The sequence below is a fragment of the Talpa occidentalis genome, unplaced genomic scaffold, assembly GCF_014898055.3.
Source record: "Talpa occidentalis isolate TD23 unplaced genomic scaffold, MPIMG_talOcc4v2.1 talOcc4.11, whole genome shotgun sequence".
Classification (NCBI taxonomy): domain Eukaryota; kingdom Metazoa; phylum Chordata; class Mammalia; order Eulipotyphla; family Talpidae; genus Talpa; species Talpa occidentalis.
In genome coordinates this window covers 32,623,268-32,643,044 of record NW_023601104.1, presented here as the reverse complement: position 1 = coordinate 32,643,044, position 19,777 = coordinate 32,623,268, and the positions used below count along the sequence as shown (strand labels likewise).

Below are 19,777 nucleotides of genomic sequence, written 5' to 3'. Positions count from 1 at the left end.
ATTTAATTGTTGTTTTTCTAAAAGTCCAAATTGTGTGTCTGTTTGCATATACAATTTGGGTATGTGCTGTTGGAAAAACTTTAAAATCAGTCTGAAACCCATCAAAATAATAAAATGTTTAGCTGGGACTGCTAGCACCTGTTCCATCTTGTTTTGTCAATCTCATGGCTGTTCATGATAGCTCTGAACACAAAGCAAGCTCGACAATACCTCATTCAGTGGGAAATACTTCACTTTGTCTGCCAGCTTCACATTCACTATAATCACTGACAACCTTGGAAAATGCACATTTAGGCATGGTAATCTGAGACAGCTGGATCCCTTCACAAACCTTGCAAAGGACTGAACTAGTCAATCCATCATCTCCCAAAGGTCATTTTAACAGTTCCTTTTCGCAATACGTTACATAAAATTTTAGACAAAAAAAGACAATGGGAAAATTCAAGCTAAGACAATTATAAAAAGGGGAATAAGAGCAGAAGAATGAATGACAGAAATGGTTACTGTTTTTTCCTCAACATTCCTCAAAAGAAAACGAGGCTTGTGCTAAAGACTCCACACCCACACTCCTGCCCACTTTCACATGAGACCATGTCCCACTGAAATTTCCTTTGTCTTTGGACCCTCCAACTTTGACCCTTTTGCCTTCTGATGGTTTTTAGCAGAAACTTCTATTCAACAGGTTAGATGTTTCACTAGGTGGAGCAGCAGACTTGAACATGGTATAAGGTTCAACCTCTAGTTGTTATTGACAATGATAAAAAAAAATATATGAAAAAGAAGGTATCGGTATTTGAGGGCAGCATATCAAATGCCAAGTTCTTTATGATCTAGAGGAGCTGACAGCAGCTTCTCATGAGGCAGCCGGAGTCATCTGTCACCCTCTGACCAGGTTCACAATCACCAAGGGCTAGAAGAGCAAACAAAGCCGCAGCTGTAAATCCACTAGAGACAGCTGTGTCTCTGGGCTTTTTTGTTTTGTTTTGTTTATTTATTTTTTTGTTGTTGTTGTTTGTTTTTTGATTTTTTTTTTTTTTGTAGGAGAGGAGAATGGGTTCTTCTGTATATTCAGAAGAAGGAACCAAGTCTAGCCAATGCTCCATAATTCTTGCCAACTGGTAAAAACCCATGACACAGATGAGGATGTAACTTCAAAGAGAAGCTTACAGATCAAAGTTAACCTTATAGTGTTGTTTTTGTTACATCAAGTGTTTATAAAAGACCATAAAATTGAAGGTGCCTGCTTTAAAAATACAAGCATTTACTATTATTGTTTTTCATCTGCCTCCCTTAGTACATAGTAAGTTCAACATGGAAAGAGAACATGCCTGTTTTATTTACAATGTATCTCTAGCACTTAGTAAACTGGTTGGCACAAAAAGATGCTTAATTAACATTTGAAGAATGAATAATTCTTGAGGAATGAATGAATGCTGCCTTCCTCAAACGTCTTACTAAGAGTTATCTTCATTTTCAATTTGGAGTAGCAAAATGATGACTGATGGTGAAGTGGTGTGGCCAAAATATTTGGTTAATCCAAAGTACTTAACAGTTCAAGAATTAGGATGACAATCCTTGAGTCTGCAAATATATCATGGGAAGGAAATTACATACTTTCATGAAACTTCTCCAGAAGCTTCTATTAAGAGTACTGGGCTGGGTGATCCATGCCACTCTTTCAATACTTTCACTTCACAGAGCTTTATGTATTTGCTTGTAAATTAAAAGATCATAGTTCACTTGTATCTAATGAGTCTTATCTGGTATCATTAAGCAGTACATATAAAAGAAAAATTTAAAAAGTGAGATGTGTCTACAGCTGTTAATGTCTCCAAAAGACAAAGTAGCTACATCCAACTATTTGTACTTTTTTATGCTAAATTTTCATTGGGAAAAATTCTAATATAGCTATCTATACAGAATTCAATAATTTCCTATTTTCAACAAAAATTCACTTTCTCTGGGCAAAAACACTGACATGTCATTTAGAAAAAAGTTAGGTTCTTTTTTTTGTTAGTTACCAACGAACTACTAAGAGAGGGCAATTCAATGACATAAATATTTCTTACACATTATAAAATAAAATGAAAACATCTTTTTTTATGATTTCCTCCTCTGGTTTCTTCTTCCTGAAACTTAATTTTCTTACTGTGACTTCTGTCCCAAAGCTCTGAAGGACAGTTTCCCATCTAAAGTCTGAAGTACAGTTTCCCATCTAAAGATGAGAATAGTGAGGCCCAGAGAGGTTAAGTGACTGATCCAAGGGCTTAGTTTATACTGACAAAGGTGGAATTTCAATCTAGGTCTGATACTCTGGCAAACAGAAAGCTCTTTACATGCAAAACATCTGTGATGTATTCAGCAAATATTTTCAAGCACAAATTTAAGGCTCCAACAAACTTTAAACTCTAATCTTTATTTTCAGAAACTGATTTAAAACCATTACAAAAGTATGACAAAACAAAGCCTAAAGGATTTCTTGAGTACCTCCAAAGGTAGTGGACTTGCACAAGTGTGAGAGATTTTGAGAGAATCAGATTTGAACCCTAACATAAGGAACTATGACATACCTATAAGTTACTACAAAAAAAAAAAAAAAAAAAGGAAAGTGTACATGCCACAAGAAAGGTTAGAAGAAAATAATTTCAGCTGAAGAGGTCGGAGTAGGTGTCATGAAGGATGATATTTACACTGTGTCTTGGGAAAATGGAGAAAAATGATATCCCATGTGATAGAGTGAGTAGCACAATAGTTCATGGATAAATTTTTTTTAACTTGACAAAGGTAATTCTGAAACTCACAAGGAAACCTCTTTATCGAAACAAAAGAACCCAGAAAAACCTTCAGAAGGTGGTGTTACTTTGATGATAATGACCTTGTGTGACTCTCTAAATATGTTCTTCACCTATCTAGAGACATTTTTCTAAGCCATGGACCCTGCTTTCATCACTTAACACATCATTCAAACCACTTTAATAAAACAGTGATCATGCTTGAAGGGGGTCTCAGAAGACCAGATGACACTCCAATTAACCAAGCACATGGAGCCAGATTGTTCTATGCCTTGGACTCAAGAGACTGGCAGAGAGAGGAGGCAAACAAAGGCAGAGGAGCCAGGACCCAAGTGAAAAGAGCAAAATGCATGTGCTAATAAAGATCGGGCTTTCAGTCTGACTCCTGAAGAAAAGCTTGTCAGATTACTCACCACCAACCTTAATAAGGTTTATAATAACCCACCAGATAAAATTACAAACCAGAACTTGTAAAGCATACTTAGTGAGAATAAGAACATTACAGGACAGGCTTGATGTGTATATGTCATCCTGGATACTGTGAATGCAAGGCTATAGGAGGATCAGCTTTGCAAATGTCACTGTTTTGTGACTTAAATGACAGAAAGAATATGGAGAGACTAGCGACAAACAACAGTGGGACTCCCTCTTCAAGACATTCTGTGGGAGAAGAGGTAATAAGCACTGAGCAGCCAGTGGGAATATGAAATTGTGCCCTGGCGTGGCAGATATCTCCTTTCTCGCCCGCTGCTTCCCCTCAGTGGTGTATTTCGTCAGTCTGCCTGTTCTGTTCCCCGCTCTGTCTCTGGTGAATCCTCTCGCCCCACCGCCGCCCCCCCCCAGCCCCATACATCTGGCCTGTACCCCGGTTCTTGTATAAATAAAATAAATCTTAAAAAAAAAATAAAAACAAAACATTAAAAAAAAAAAAACAGAAAAAAAAGGAAAATAGAAAAAAAGAAATTGTGCCCTAAAATGTTTCAGGTATTCTCCACCCCTAGGAATTAAGTAAAATCATCAGAGTTGGTAAAAAGTTTTAAAGTTTAGCTCTTAAGTCTAAAATAGCAACCATCAGGGTGAATAGTCCTAAAAATCACCTGGCCAACTGAATCAGTGCAAACTTTTTAGAAGTGAAAGAAATAATCTGGGGCATGTAATTCCTTCATATGCCTTAGCTCAGGAATGTTGTACCCTGGTGAGTGGGTAACACTTCTTTTTTCTTTCTTTCCCTTCCTCCCTCCCTCCCTCCCTCCCTCCCTCCCTCCCTCCCTCCCTCCCTCCCTCCCTCCCTCCCTCCCTCTTTCTCTCTTTCTCTCTTTCTCTCTTTCTTTCTTTCTTTCTTTCTTTCTTTTCTGCATGCCTGCACTGACTCCTTTTGTTTCACAAAAGTGAAAAGTGCAATTTATGAGAAGTGCAATTTCCACAAGGGTTCTTTTCTCCATTACAAAGTTGAGCCTACACAAACCCCATATATGGTAATGGTCCTTATTTGGTTCTATAACAAACCCAAATGAGGAGGACTACCACACGTTTCAAAATCTGAGTTGAAAAACCATAAACAAAAAACAGAAAACGGCTCTATTCCTCTCATCTAGTAAAAATGCCAAGCTCTAACCAAGCTGAATGATCACATTTTCTCCCCTTCTTAAGGGTAATTTTCATCTCTGTTACTTCTACCTATTCCACACACTATATAGATAGCTGACAATATACTGGTGGCAGTCCACTCTATCTCACAAACCGAGGAATGCTGAACTGAGAGGAGATGGGGGCAGTAGTGTCCCTGTATAAAAGATAGTCTGATATTAAAGATTCTTTGCTTAAGGCACAAATGCACCTGGGTGTGACTTTTTTAATGGTACATTTCCGTAGCAAGTAGCATCATCTTTGATGAAAGAGTGTGGCGAGAGGCCTTGTTATGACTCCCCATGGGGACTATGACAGCACATTAACAAGGGAAGAGGCAATATAAGGGGGCAAGCAAGGGTGAACCTTGTTATTTTAGAAATTCAAAACAATGAAGCCAACCTTCTGACTCTGGCATCACCAGACCTCAGGCATGGGCCAGGAGTTGAAGGAACGGGTGGGGACTGACAGACAGAGGTAGAAGGGATTGAGAACACAATCCCTTGAGAACATAAGCTCCTGTCTTATCTCCATCTGATGCTTGTGTAATTTCAGAAAAAAGTCCTTTGGTTAGGTTACTATATCTTCATCCCATTTGTTTATTTACCACAGGTACTCCAGGGAAATAAATGTGTTCAAAGCATTCCGAGGAAGGTATCCACACAAACAGGTAGTGAAAGGCATTAGGACAGATGTTGCAAACTTTGACATCTGATCTTTCCTGAAATGTTTACAGAGTGTGCTGAAGGAGGTAGGAAGGATCTTCTCACTTCTCCTAGTGACAAACTCCCTGCAGTACTAGCCCTTCAAGAGCAACTGTCAACTCCTTTGAGAAGTCCATCTTGCCACCACTCTCGGGGGCTCAGAGCACTTCATAAACATCTTTGTTGAAGACAGTCCCACAGGTAGGTTTTTCTCAGCTTTGTGTGCTCCACTCTCCAAGGTCTGACACATGATAAGTGCTTAAGTAATAAGTACTGAATGAGTGAAAGTTTCTGCTCTTCAGAGTGTACATCTAGAAAGGGAATCTTGTTTTAAAAGAATAAACAGAAGAGAAACAATTTGTCTCTGACTAAGTCAACTATGTTTCAGGAGACCATTTGTTACTCAAGTTTCATTTATTTTTTTTTTAGTCTAATTTTTGGACAATATATGATTTCTCTCTTCAGGTGTGGTCATTGTAGTACTCCCACCACTAAAACACCCATAGTCTATCACCATATTCCCTTGTTCTGCCCCCACACCCCTAGCTCCATTTTCATCTCTTCTCAGCACTCGGTCTACCCCTCTCTTCATGGATACCTTATATCTATGGTCAGTTTTCAAGATTTGTCTTTGACTTTTTGTTTTTTCCTATATTCCACATATAAGTGAAACCATTCAATATTTACCTTTTTTGCTTCTAACTTATTTCACTAAACATCAACCCTTCCAGCTCCATCCCTGTTGCTGCAAATGGCATGCATTTATCTTTTTTGATTTGTGAGTGGTATTTCATTCATGTATACCATATCTTCTTGATCCATTTATCTGTTTTGGGGCATTTAGATTGTTTTCAAATCTTGGCTATTGTGAATTGTGGTGCAATAAACATAGAAGTGCAGGTTTCCTTTCAAATTATTTTGAGTTCTTTGGGTGGCTCCCTAGGACTGGAATAGGTGGGTCATATGGCAGATCCATTTCTAGAATGCCCCCATTCTTTCCTTTTTCAGTCAGGAGAGCTTTGTCTATTTGGAGCTTTAGTGATTCCATGTCAATTTCAGCAATATTTGTTCCATTTCTTTGAAGAACACCATCTCAATTTTTATTGGAATTGCACTGAGTCTGTAAATTGCTTTGGGTAGCTGGTAATTTTGATAATGTCAATTCTTCCAACCCATGTCTTTCCATTTCTTTGTGTCTTCTTCTATTTCTTTTAACAATGTTTTATAATTTTCCTTGTATAGGTCCTTCATCTCCTTTGTTAGGTTTATTCCCAGGTATTTAATTTTTTTTTGTTGTTGATGTTTATAATTGCAAATGGACTGGCTTTCTTAATTTCTTCCTCATAGGCTAATTGTCTGCATATAGGAAGGCAACTGCTTTTGTGTATTGATTTGTAACCTGCTGCTGTACTGAGTTGGTTTATTGTTTTAATTCATTTTTCTGTGGATTTTTTTAGGGTTCTCTCTCTGTATTATCCCATTATCTGCAAAAATGGTAGTTTTACTTCTTCTCTCTTTATTTGGATTCATTTTATGTCTTTCTCTTGCCAAGTTGCTTTTGCTAGGACTTCTAGTACTATGTTGAATAGTAGTGGTGAGAGTGAATATCCATGTCTTGCACTGGATCTTAGTGTAAAGGCTGCCAGTTTTTCTCTATTAAGAAAGATGTTGTCTGTGGGTTTGTCACGTATGGATTTTTATTATGTTGAGATATGTTCCCAAGTTTTTCAAGGGCTTTCATCATAAATTGATGTTGAACTTTATCAAATGCTTTCTTTGTTTATTGATAATATCACATGGCTTTTCTTTTTCTATTTGTTGATGTGGTAAATTACATTTACTGACTTTTGGATGTTGAATCATCCTTGTGTCTCTGGAATGTTGAATCATCCTTGGATGTTGAATCATCCTTGTGTCTCTGAAATAAGTCTCACTTGGTTATGTTGTATAATCCTTTTTTTTTTAAACTTTTTTTTTGGGGGATTTATTTATTTATTTATACAAGAACCGGGGTCCAGGCCAGATGTGAGGGAGGGTGAGAGGATTCACCAGAGACAGAGTGGGGAACAGAACAGGCAGACTGACCGAAATACACTGCTCAGGAGGGCAGTGGGCAAGACAAGAGAGGTCTGCTGCGCCATGTGGGTTGCTCCCTGGCCGGCCTGGGATTGAACCACTGCTGCAGAGGCTGCGGGTTGCTTCAAAATGCTGTGCTTAACCCCTTACGCCACCAGGGAGGCCCCTTAGACATGCAGTTCAATGTGCTAGAAATTGTTCTAGAAATATGTTCTTTAATTGGGCATCTATTTACGTCTCTCTGTTTATGTGTGTATTATGTGCCTGCCTACCTACCTTAACTGATGTCATTCTTTTTGTGCTTGCTCCTCTGTAACCTGTACTCCTCAAAGCACCCAAGGATCCTTTGATAATGTAATTCAGAGCCTTATTATGGCTACAAGGCTGTACATGTTTTGACCTCTGGCCACCCACCAAGTGTATCACTTTCCATCACTAACTCTGCTCTAGTCATTTTAATATCTCTGCTTTACTTAAATGTGCCAAACTCCATCTTAGTGCTGCTGTGTTTGCTGTTGTTTGATGGCCCCTTCCTTTCACATCATTCAAGTCTCTGCTATAAGGTTATCTTATCAGAAATGAATACTATGCTTTTCTCCATAGGACTTATTACCATTTGGTAGATTATATATTTAATTATCCTTCTGCTTTCATTCTCACACTTCACCCCTCACCAAATGCAACTCCAGGAGAGTCAAGAGTGGAATGTCTTTTCTTCACAAAATCCTCACTGCCTATCTAGCGGGCATAGCAGGAATTTCAAAAATGCATGTGGAAGGAATGAATGATGACTATTTCTGTGTGCTCATAATCTGAAATTTGTTAGTTATGCTTTCTCTCGGTATTGCTATGCCTCTGCTTATCATGACATGCTAGGCTGTAGCACTGTCTAAGTCACACCACTCTAGAGTTATTGCAGAAAGTTAAAGAGAGACAATAGCAGACTGCTTAGACTCACAGAATGTTACTCTGGAAAGAAGCTTAGAGACCCCTATTTTATAGATGAAGAAACTGAGGCCCCATGAGGGGTAGTAACTCACACAGGACCACCTAGAAAGTTAGTAACAAAACAAAGATAGTAGTGCCATCTTGGTCTTTCATTTCCAATCTAGGATTCTTATTTCTATATTTGGAAATACTTTCATATTTATAAATGTTGTATGATATATCTAGCGTTTGTTTATTGTATACAGGCTGATAACGTCTTAAAATAGGCCTACAACAGCAAGGCCTGAGCCCCACAAAGAAAAGCATTAGTTTCCCTTAAAACAGGTCCACTGAACAAGCCCTTCAGGATTCTATTGGAGTTTCAGTTCTGAGGATCTGTCCACCATTATTGCTAACCTCTCAGCAGATGCACACAAATTATATTTCCTTTTAGGTACCCTTTTCTGAAAGAACAAAATAATATGGTTTAATAAACATTGAATACTTTATTTTTGCCTTCTTCCTAGAGTACAGCTGGATTGAGTGTGAACAAATTCAATTGCATTCATGCGTTACAAAAATCACAGAAAAAGTATTTGACCCAAAAAAGGTGATAAAATTGTGATTGCAACTCTATCTGTGTTATTATTTAAAGAGTCCTTTCTACTTTTTTAAAAAAGTTTTCCTTTATTAGAATTGAAGTGTGTAAGAAATGATTCTTGAAGCACTGGTGAATGTCCAGACTGGCCTCGATGGTAAACTCAAATTGAGCCAGATGTCCTTCGAATTTAAATCACATGCGTTTCCTTACAGATGACTGTCACTGTGTGGGAACCTTAGTATGGAGTTCTAAAGCGGCTACATGTGGCACACTAAGATAAAGTCCATTCTAAATACAGCTATAAAGAGTAAAGATATTCAAACTGTGCTAAATACATACCCCTTATCCTCCCCCAGGTCATACTATGTCTACCTCCAATACATGGCAAGACCACTTGGGAACAAGATGGCTCTTTTTTTTCAAAACCTTTAGAACTTGTACCTCCACATGAGCAGGGTTATACTCTTTAAAGTAATCACCATTGGAAGTTTTATAGTCGAAGACTATCATCACTAGGAATTTTTCTGGAATCTCCCTTAGAATACAGGTTTTTCAGACTCAGTATGTATACGGATAACCCAGGGACAGGTTAAGAAAGTAGGTTCTTAGAGATTTGAATTTAATTGGTCTTGGATGGAGTCTGGGAATGTGTATTTTAAGAAATATTTCAGGTAAGTTTTATATACAGGTGATCTGTGAGAAAAGAACAGTTTATTCCTAAGGATATCAAATTAAGGACTTTAAACTGTGTACACATACAAATAACACATTGGGGGTTTATTTTTTGTGTTTAAAATCTTCATTCTTCCCAATGGAACACATTAGTGCACACATGCATAGAAAAATCTCTTTGCAAACAACAACATACCTCCATGAAAGAGATTCCTAAGCTCCAGACATCAGAATGGATTCCATATTGCTCCCCTGAAATTCTTTCAGGCTACGAAAAAACAGAAGGGAGCTTGTGAGTTGATGTAAGCTACTTGAAGAAGCACATATACTGACATGAGCTCAGCTAAGGCAGGAACCTTGCACAGTACTTTACGAACCGCAATTTTATAGTTCTGTATTAATGTATATGTGTGTATTATATAGATAACAGATCTATCTATCTATCTATCTATCTATCTATCTATCTATCTATCTATCTATCTATCTATCTATCTACTCATACACACACACATACACACACACATATATCTCATTGAATCCTCACAAGTCCTTGCAAGGAAGACTTTATTAGCCCTATTTTATAGATGAAGAAAAGCAAGGCTCAGCATGGTGAAATAATTTAGGCAAGTCCTAAACTAGTTAATGAGCTGAAACTTGAATTCAGATCCTCGCTCTCCAAATCCAGTGGTCTTAATTGTGAAGCAACAAATTATGAAACATTCTATAACAGAACAACTGATTTGCATTTTGATAGATGGGATTGGATCAACAGGATTTCTTTTATTTTTAGTTTTTAAACTTTTTACTTGGGAATCATTTTCACTTTAGAGTAAAGTTGAAAGATCAAGACTGGTACAAAGAGGGGCCTCCCCGGTGGCGCAGCGGTTGAGCGCTGGGTTGCGAAGCTGCCCGCAGCCTCAGCGGCGCCGGTTCAATCCCCGGCTGCTCCCCGGTCACCGGAGGAGGGTCCCACATGGTGCGCAGACCTCTCCTGCCACCCGCTGCTCCCCTCAGCAGTGTACTTCGGTCCTTCTGCCTGCTCTGCTCCCCGCTCTGGCTCTGGTGAATTCTCTCACCCTCCCGCGCTTCTGACTGTACCCAGTGCATGTATAAACAAAGCAAGCAAACAAACAAATAAATAAATAAATAAATAACATGCCTTTAATAAAAAAAAAGAAAAAAAAAAAAAAAGACTGGTACAAAGAACATCCATAATTCCCTTGCCTACATTAATCTACTCTTCAACATTTTTATTCCACTTACAAGGGTTTTTTTTTTTTATATGAAATAAGGAATGGCCTGAAGGTCCATTTCAGACTGTTGGTCCTCTATTTAAGATAGGTAGCAAATTTCTGGTCTAGAGCACCACTAACACACTCTCTGTACTTGAGCAAGAATCATTTCATACTTAAGAAGTAGGTGTTGCCTGGTTTCTCTCTTTCTCCAGGATTTGAAACTCAGTAAGATTTAAATATATATATATATATATATTTTTTTTTTTTACATCATTGTTCATTTTTGTACAATGAATGCTTTCTCCTCTCAGGTATAGTCTCCATAAATTCTCACCACCAATTCACCCATGAATCATCACTGTAGTCGCTTGTGCTCTTTGCTTCCCCGTTTTGATCCCCATGCTTCCCCCCCTTACAGAATGTCTCTGATTTATAGTTGCCTGCTAATTTTGTTTGCTTATTTATTATTATTGTTATTTTTTTTCCTGATCCTTACTTGTTTCCCCTATATTCAGTAAGGTATTATATAGAAGTATTTTGAATGAACCCATGAGCAAATGAGTAAGAGACACTGAGGTTTCATGGAGGTGGATGAGTTGCTCAAGGTTACAGAGCCAATCGTGGCCAGGCTAAGATCAGAACTCTTGGTGCGCAAGACAGAATTCTATTCTCTGTACCATTCCTAGAGTTTCTGGCAGCCTCTATAGTCATCATCTTTCATGGACACTCTTAAGACTAGCTGGGGTTGGGGGAGCCTGTCTACTGCAGAGAGAGGAAGTGGGCAGCTACCACTGTAGCAGGGGATAGAGCAGGGGTGAGTGTCAGACACTCTTAGATGAGTTGGTACAGTCCCACATCTCGGGGAGTTAGTTTATCTGGGACCCAGATTACCTCCCACTCCAACCTACTGGGATACCTCAGTGTATTTGCTGCCTTCTCCAGGGACCACTTTCCATAAAATTAAATAAAGCCCTGCCCTGAGGTAGCAGGATGGATCGTCTTATTTCCCTTCCTTTATTTATTTCTTTAATTTGTAAAATCCTTTTCCTACCAAGAGTAATTCTTCCCAAGGGCCAAGTGTCATGTGACCATTTCTCACAGCTGCTAATAGACGTGGTCATTCCAGCCTCCTAATACTTTTTCTTTTTATGTTCTAGTCCTCCACAACATCGTTTCCCAAGTTCCTTGTTCACATATGATTGAACCTCTTAAGCCAATTCTAGTGAATTCATAGGATACTAGGATATATTCTCATGGAAGTTGCCAGCCAATTAAAGGAGTAATGCTGCTGTCATCACCATTATCATCAATATCACTATCAACATCACTATGTACATTTACTGAAGAATTTTCACGTGCCAGGTATTGTTTTAAGGACTTTTCATGCACATCTCACTTTAGATTCATAAACACTCATTTATTAGGTGACACTATCATCTTTATTTAACAGATGAAGAAAATGAGAGATGGAGAGGTTTAGTTTGTACAATTAAGTATAGGAGTAGTTAGTATTTAATGACCACCTAGTATCTGCCAGACATAGGGCTAGATCAATTGCATCCTCTACAATAACAATCTTGCAAAGTTAAGATGTTATTGTCCTCGTTTTAAAGAGTTAAAAACTGAGGCTTATTAAGATTAAGTGACTTGCCCAAGTCTAAAGCTATTGATTAAGCATAGAAAAGTCAGTATTCAAAACCCATGCCAGACTGCAAAATCAGAGATCCTGATAGTGTGTCAAATTGTACCAGAACCAGATGTCTGAAGAGCCACGCCTTAGTCTCCAACAGGTATTCTGAAAATGCAGTCCTCAGATTAACCATCACAAAATTAACTGCCTGAGGTACTGATTATAGATGAACTTTCTGAATCAGAACTTCTAGGGATAGGCCTGGGGAACGCCATTAAAAAAAAAAAAGTAATTTCTCTGGGTGATTCTTGGTATACTCAGCTCCAGTCAAACTGTAGAGGCAACGCCTCTTTGTTTAGTGAATACTTCTTTTATGGGCCATGTTCAAGGGCCTCCTTATTTTGGTGACAATTCCTACTATAATTTGTTTAAGTGTTGTTCCTATCGTTACTATTCAATTATTACACTGTGTCGTAATCATCTATTTTCTAGACTTTTTCTTAAGAGATAAAGTATCTTACTCCTTGCATGCCTACCACCAGGCCTGGCACACAGCTGGTGTGCAGTCACTGAGTTGCTCACTGAAGAGATCCCATAGCTGTTTTCCGCACATTTAGTTCTAAGCAGCAACTAATTATTAAGTTCCGTGGAATGTTCTACTAATATAACTTTCCCCATATTACTGCTTTTCATGTCCATCAAGAACTTACAGCAAACATGAAAATCTTAAAATCCTCTGGAATTGTTTAAAAAATAACCAAATTTTGTCTTTCTCTCTTCCTTCCTTTTTCTCTCTTTTCTTCATTCCACTGCTATGATAAATACATAGAACTTTATCCAGAGTATAGAAAAAATGAATAAAAGTGGATGCACCTACCAAAGATTTGGGCAGGACAATTAGACTACATTCATAACGTGTGCCCACTTAACTACCAAAGCAGTGCAAACTGTAAGCAGAAAATAAAGCATAGAAAAATTAAAATAATTTTAAAAGGAAAAACAGAAAAAGTGATGTTTGCAGATATCAGGTGGCAAATAAGAGAAGTCCTTAAGGATGAGAGTCTAACAACCTTGCACTGGTCTAATTATTGTGATGTGGTTAGGTCAGAATGCTCAGTCAAAGCAGGTCTGGTAAAGGTCTATCCTAGAGAATGCATGTATGGTAGAGAGAGTTGGGAAGTGCACTCCAGCCACTGAAATAGACATTAGTACAAGAGAAACCCCAGTCCATTTTTGAATTATGAAGCCAGGACTTCATGGCCTGAGGCTGCATCATATTTGTTCTCATGTTTGAAGTCTGTCTGCTTTCTCCTCTCCCCTCTGAAGACAAACAAAACCAGCCACCAGAAACCATACTACTGACAGAAGATCAACGATGGACACTTTGTAGCTAAAAAGCTAAAGTCAGGTTACTTTCTGACATGACACATGTCACTAGTGTGTAAAGCTAAATAACAGGAAAAATTATAGGTGTCTGAAGCAATGCTGTACTAAGGTTTAAGTGTAGGGGGGAAAGACCCTGGTCTGTTCCTAACAAGAACAGTAAGGAGTGGTGATTGAAATAAAAAGTAGTTTAGAGTGGATCTTAAAGGACAGTGCTCCAAGTTGAAAAATGCACTCCACACTTTGCAGTCACTTTCCAAGACTCAGGACTTAAGCAGGGCTTGTATTTACTTAAGTCATCCCAGGTTTGTCTCCTTTTACAACCCAATACCCGAGGGTCTATTTTTCAAAAGCAGACAGATAAGCAGGCATCCCTTATCTCTTCTGAGAAAGAAATTTACCCTCAGAAAAATTCCTTTCCCACAGAAGGAACTCAGAGAATAAATGAAGTATGCACAAATACTTTAGGTTGATGGGGACTATTTTAAGTCAAAATATCCCTGTGTAAGCAGACCATGCCAGGGTTCTGGAGTCAGAGGTGAAACAGCTCCGGAAGGAAAAACAGCTTTATCTCTGGTTTGCTCTTAAACTGAGAGTGGGCCCTTCAAGTTTCCAGCATGATCTGGGGATCTCTGAGACCCTCTGCCTTAGGTGGGCTTCCCAGATCATTCACAGCTGTGTACTAGAACAATGCCTTCAGGAAAAAGCTTTGGTGATCTGACATTCTGCTCCCCTCTGTTGTAGGATTCCATCTGAAAATTGTCCTGGAAGCTGCCATTGTCTTTTTAGCTCTTCCTTATATTTGAGATGGTTTTCTAAATATCTTAACAAGCATTTTTCAGCAGAAAACTTGATATAAATAATATAACCTGCTATTAATAGAAACTAGAAGCACGCATCACTTCTTGCCAACCCTGAAACCATGGACTAATTAAACTTATTCCACCTTTGATTTCCTAATTATGCCTATATATATGTAATAATAATATATATAAGCTTATGGGGTTGTGTGAAGAATAAATGAATCCACGCAATATGTTGGACTGAACATATACAGAGGGGGATTGTTCAGTAAATGTTAGTCTCCTGCCACTCATCATCATGGCCATCACCATATGAATATGGCCATTTGAGTTGATCTGAACAGGTTTTATTTTGAGTAAGGAATAAAGAGGACAGAAGAGCCCAGGTAGAAAAATAATGATCAGGAGATAACAGTCATTTAGATAGACTTTCTGATCCCAAAGGCCAAGTTTTGGGGTGAGAGTTTACTTTGGTTATTCTTAAAAATAACATCAAACTTTTATATTTGATTCTTAAAAATTATAATGAGCAGGGCCTCCCTGGTGGCGCAGCGGTTGAGCGCAGCTCTGTGAAGCTGTCCGCAGCCTCTGCAGTGCTAGTTGGACCCCGGCCTGCCGGTGAGGGTCCCGCATGGCGCGGCAGACCTCTCCTGTCTCGCCCGCTGCTCCCCTCAGCAGTGTATTTCGTCAGTCTGCCTGTTCTGTTCCCCGCTCTGTCTCTAGTGAGTCCTCTCACCCTCCCATGCATCTGGCCTGTGCCCCAGTTCTTGTATGCATAAATAAATAATCTTTAAAAAAAATTATAATGAGCTACAATTACTTAGCAGTGTGTTTACATGTTAGGGACTTCTATTTTTATTTATTTATTTAACTTCTATCTTTAAAATAAAGTAACTTTTTTAGTCATTAGAATTGTTGAGATATAGTTTAGTTTAATATAAGCTTCCCAATGTCTTCTCGATTTCTTTTGTAATTCTTTCTTATAAAATGTAGTAGAAAGTCTTTCTTGCTTTTGATTAAAATTTCTATTGAACATAATTATTTGTTCCTAAAAAATAGCATGTCCTTTGAATATGTCACTTTACTTTCCAGATCTGTCTCCTCATTGGTGAATGAGGTGGTTTGGGCCAGGTGACTTTTCAAGTCTTCTACAAGTTCCACTGTTTAATATGCCCGTAAATTGGTGGTGTTTTTAATGACTTAGAGCTTATATAAACCCTCCCTGACTTTTTCCCAATTATCATTTCTTCAGTCCTAAACTTTAAGATACAGGAATGTGAAGTGAGACTGTTCACATACGCAAGGCTATTTCTTTATTTTCATTTCAAAATTGGAACGGTATAGTTGGCTGTATCTGAGTAATCAGGGGGTGGGGGATGGGGTGGACTGTCTATGCTTTATAATACAAGTAAGATATTTAATACAAAAATTTAAATAATCTCTTATAATTAGTGAACAAGTCACTTTTGGAATGCAGCTTTCATAAATCAACTTATTCACTTAGCACTGTGTGAAGGATTGTATATAAAGGAGGAACAGAATAAACTCTCCCTCTGTGAAGTTCATAAACTAGATTGGAGAGACACATAAACAATTTGCATATAGCAAGAGGCATCACAGCTGAGTTCATCTCTGGAGTCTGAGAACTTACGTTTGATTCCTGACTCTGCTACCCATTAGTTATAGGAATTTGGGTAGGGTCAGTCACTTAACTGTTCCATCCCTCGGTTTCTTCATCTGTAAAATGAGAATATTATGTACCTTATAGGGTTGTTGTAAGGATTTAAAGAGTTAATATATGTAAGAGTTTAGAAGTGTGACTGGCACATAGTGCTAATTAAGTGTTAGCTATTATTATTGTTGCTATTATCACTGTACAGAGGTATGTATGAATATAAAGCAAGGAAAATAGATGTAAAATGAGGGAATTACATCAGATGATCTCTAATTATATATTCCCACAATTTATTATTTGTCTTCTACCCCATTTCCCCACCCCCATCCAAGTCACATTACTTTCTATGAATCTTTACTCACCCTTCCACAGTGATCTCTCTTTTATAACTGCCCTTACCATAGATTGCTGGTATGTCAAATTTGTATACTATAAGCCTTCTTATTCCCTAAATGTATTTTTGGTGCAGCTAAGTGTTTACTATGTCACATCTAGCGTGGTCATATAAAGTGCCATGCATCCTATTCTGGCAGTATCTTATGTAGATAACTGAGTGGTTCCACCTCACCTGGCTAACAGCAAGGAAAGTGCTCAGTAAATACTGATTGATTAATTGTAGGTACTGCATTTCAGATACAGCTTTCACTGGCATAATCCAGAGACTGGCAAATTTTTTCTGTAAAGGGCCAAATAGTAATATTTTTCACTTTGTGGGCCATATGGTTTCTGCTGTAACTTTCACAATTAGTCCATTTTGCCATTGCAGTGCCCAAGCAGCTACAGATAATACTAAACAAATGGGTGTAGCCATCTTCCAATAAAATACTTGGTTGCTGCTCTATAATTTTTTATTTTGAAATACTTACTGATTCACAAGAGATTTAGTTCTCTCCAACAGTAGTACTATAGTTCAGTATGATAATCAGGAAGTTGACATTGGTACAATTTACAAAGCTTATTCAGATTTCACAGTTTTACATGCATTCATTTGTTTGTGTGTGTGTCTGATTCTATGCAATTTTAAAACTTTCTTAACAAAAACAGGTGGTAAGCTCAATTTGATATGAGAGCTATGGTTTGCTGACCCTTGGCAAAGATTCTCATGTAGAACTCAAAGTTACAAAATAGACCAGTTAAAATAAAAGCCAACTGTTGCTAGAAAAGAAAAGCCCAAACCTTCTGCCTCCTGAAACTGTCAGCAGATAGAAGGCAGGGATTAATAGTCATGACGATAAAAATTTTTATTTCCATCTCCCACACTGCCAACCTATGATTTGTGTACTAGTATGGTTAAGTATGTGGCCAATAAGAGTCCACTGAATTAGTAAAGTTCACTGTCAGGCTATCACTCTTCATTCCGAGGTATGCTTTTTTTCAGCTTGAACTATGAAATTGATGACTAGAACTCACTCACCCAAGAAACAAAGCAATTTTGCTTTGCCAATCTAAGCTAATGTTTCATAATTTTAATCCTCACATTTTCAATTAACAGATGAACGCATCACATTCATCCATAAACAAAAAGGAAAAAAGTAATTTCTTCAATGTACACCTGGGAAAGACAACTGTAATCTGAATTTGAACATTCAAACATAATGCAATTTAATTATTAGATCAATTTAAAGCTCCTAAGAACATGATGGGTAGTTGAGAAGTTGTTTCATTTATAGTTGTTTTTTTTTTTTTTTTAAATCAGTGTCCCATAGTCTTTCAGTGACTGAAACGGCAGCATTTGGCAGGGCTTTATTAATTATAAAGGAGGTTCACCAACCTCAGCTAACCTGATAGAACTAGGAGGTTGATTAAGTTTTATGAAAACTGATATGACTTCAGAGGTTAATTTATTGTTTTTTTTTTTTATTTCACATTACCTGGAAAAATGAGAAAGGGTGAATTTTTTTTAAAAAACAATGCTAGACAAATATTACCTGTTCTGGTATCTCAATGGGAAAAATGCCTTGTATTATTCTGAGAATCCAAGATTTCATCCACATGAACATCTTTTTATCAAAACAACATATAAACAATGAATATAGAGAATAAGACCTAGGATTCCATCCATATCAACATCATTTAACTTCATGATATATTAAGACTGTTAGAAATGAAATGGATTACCTGAATAAATCAAGAACCCTCATTAAAAAAACTGAACTTAAGATGTTAAGACAAACCAAAGCTTTGCTCAAAAATGATACTAGATAAATATCTTGCATGTGTTCCCCTTTTCCCTTCATACTCTGGAAGTGATTGTGGGAACCAATGAACAAAAGCATGTTCATGGACATAAATAACTTCCCTTACTTTAAAAGTCTGGAAAAAGGAAAAGGTCAAAGCCAAGTCCACACTGGTTTTTGAAATAGTTCTACGGTTCTATTTTTACTCTTAGTAAACTTATTTCACTGGAACTAAATAAGTTATCTTATAATATGCATGAACCCAACAATTAGACAGAATGTAGAAGTTCTAAAGAAAACTGTCAGCTGTCCCTGACATTCAGAGATCCATAGTAAAAGTTGGTCACACATCAATAATTTAATTTTCATCTGGTGCCAAAGCATGTTTGTGTTCCTGGAAATAACAACCAGCCTTATCAATGGACATTTTGGTATATTTGGGGATTAATTAAATAAACTAATACATGTAATTTTTCTGTAGATTTTAAATTTCCACATTCAGCAACTTTATACTTGAACCAAACAGTTAAGTCAACAAAGCCAGTAAGTTAATAGTTTCTGTACAAGCCCTAATGTTTTAGAAAGACTTAAAAAAAAAAATCAGATCATGACTGGATCGACTTTGTAATTTATGATCTGTTAGGCTAAAACTGTGGAATTAATTCACGAATTATACATTACCCAGTACATAAAGATAAAGATGTTGGTTTTAAATGTTATTTTTGCATAAGTTTACTTACCGCCATATAAGCATTTGTTCCAACATACGTCTTGGCTATAGAATTCACCAGCTATGAGACAAAACAGTCTGTTAGAACAATATAAAGATAATGTGGAAATAAAATGGGCAATTATTCCTCATTTAACCTACAATCATCATTTCTATAAATCAACTAAAAATTATGTAAAAGGGAACAAATTTATCTACAAAGGCATTAAAAATGATTAAATCTCTCTTTTCTTTTGAATGTGATTTCCAATTTAAACAAGCACAGCATTACAGTTTATAGCAGATAACCTTAAACAATTCACTTAAACAGGATGCTTAGCGCTTTAGTACCCCAAACCCAGCTGATATAAAAAGTCAATTTGAAGTAGAATTTGAACACACTCATTTTTTAGTCAGATAGCTCAAGATGTGAATGAAACCCCTGCATTACTAGAATGAAATGAACACTAAATACGCTAGAGGGATAACAGACTTTGACAACTCATAATACAACGTTGACCTTCGCTTTGGTCTTCGTGTTTGGCTGGGAGTAAAGGTGGCTGCAATTCAAATCAACATCACAGCACGCTCATGGGTCACTATCACCGGGTTTCTCAGGGGAGGCCCAAAATGGAAATTAATTAAAATTTGTGCTGCACATTGTAATGGCCCTCCACTATTGTTGCTCCCAATATTAATTTTTATTGTGGACCAGTTGGGCTCCCCAGGCACAGCTCCCACTCTGCCCTCCCTTTTGTCTGGCCAAA

The 19,777-nt window shown here is 37.5% G+C and overlaps 1 protein-coding gene across 5 annotated transcripts in view; it reads right to left on the bottom strand.

The window, feature by feature from the left end:
• MAP2K5 (mitogen-activated protein kinase kinase 5) overlaps positions 1 to 19,777 on the bottom strand; it is a 243,722-nt gene that overhangs the window by 96,284 nt on the left and 127,661 nt on the right. For all 5 annotated transcript variants that reach the window (XM_037502787.1, XM_037502788.1, XM_037502789.1 and 2 more), the window contains exons 15-16: positions 19,042 to 19,092; positions 9,595 to 9,666 (exon numbers count right to left, since the gene is read on the bottom strand). In XM_037502787.1, the coding sequence (XP_037358684.1) occupies positions 9,595 to 9,666; positions 19,042 to 19,092 (123 nt within the window). The remainder of the gene's footprint in view (positions 1 to 9,594; positions 9,667 to 19,041; positions 19,093 to 19,777) is intronic.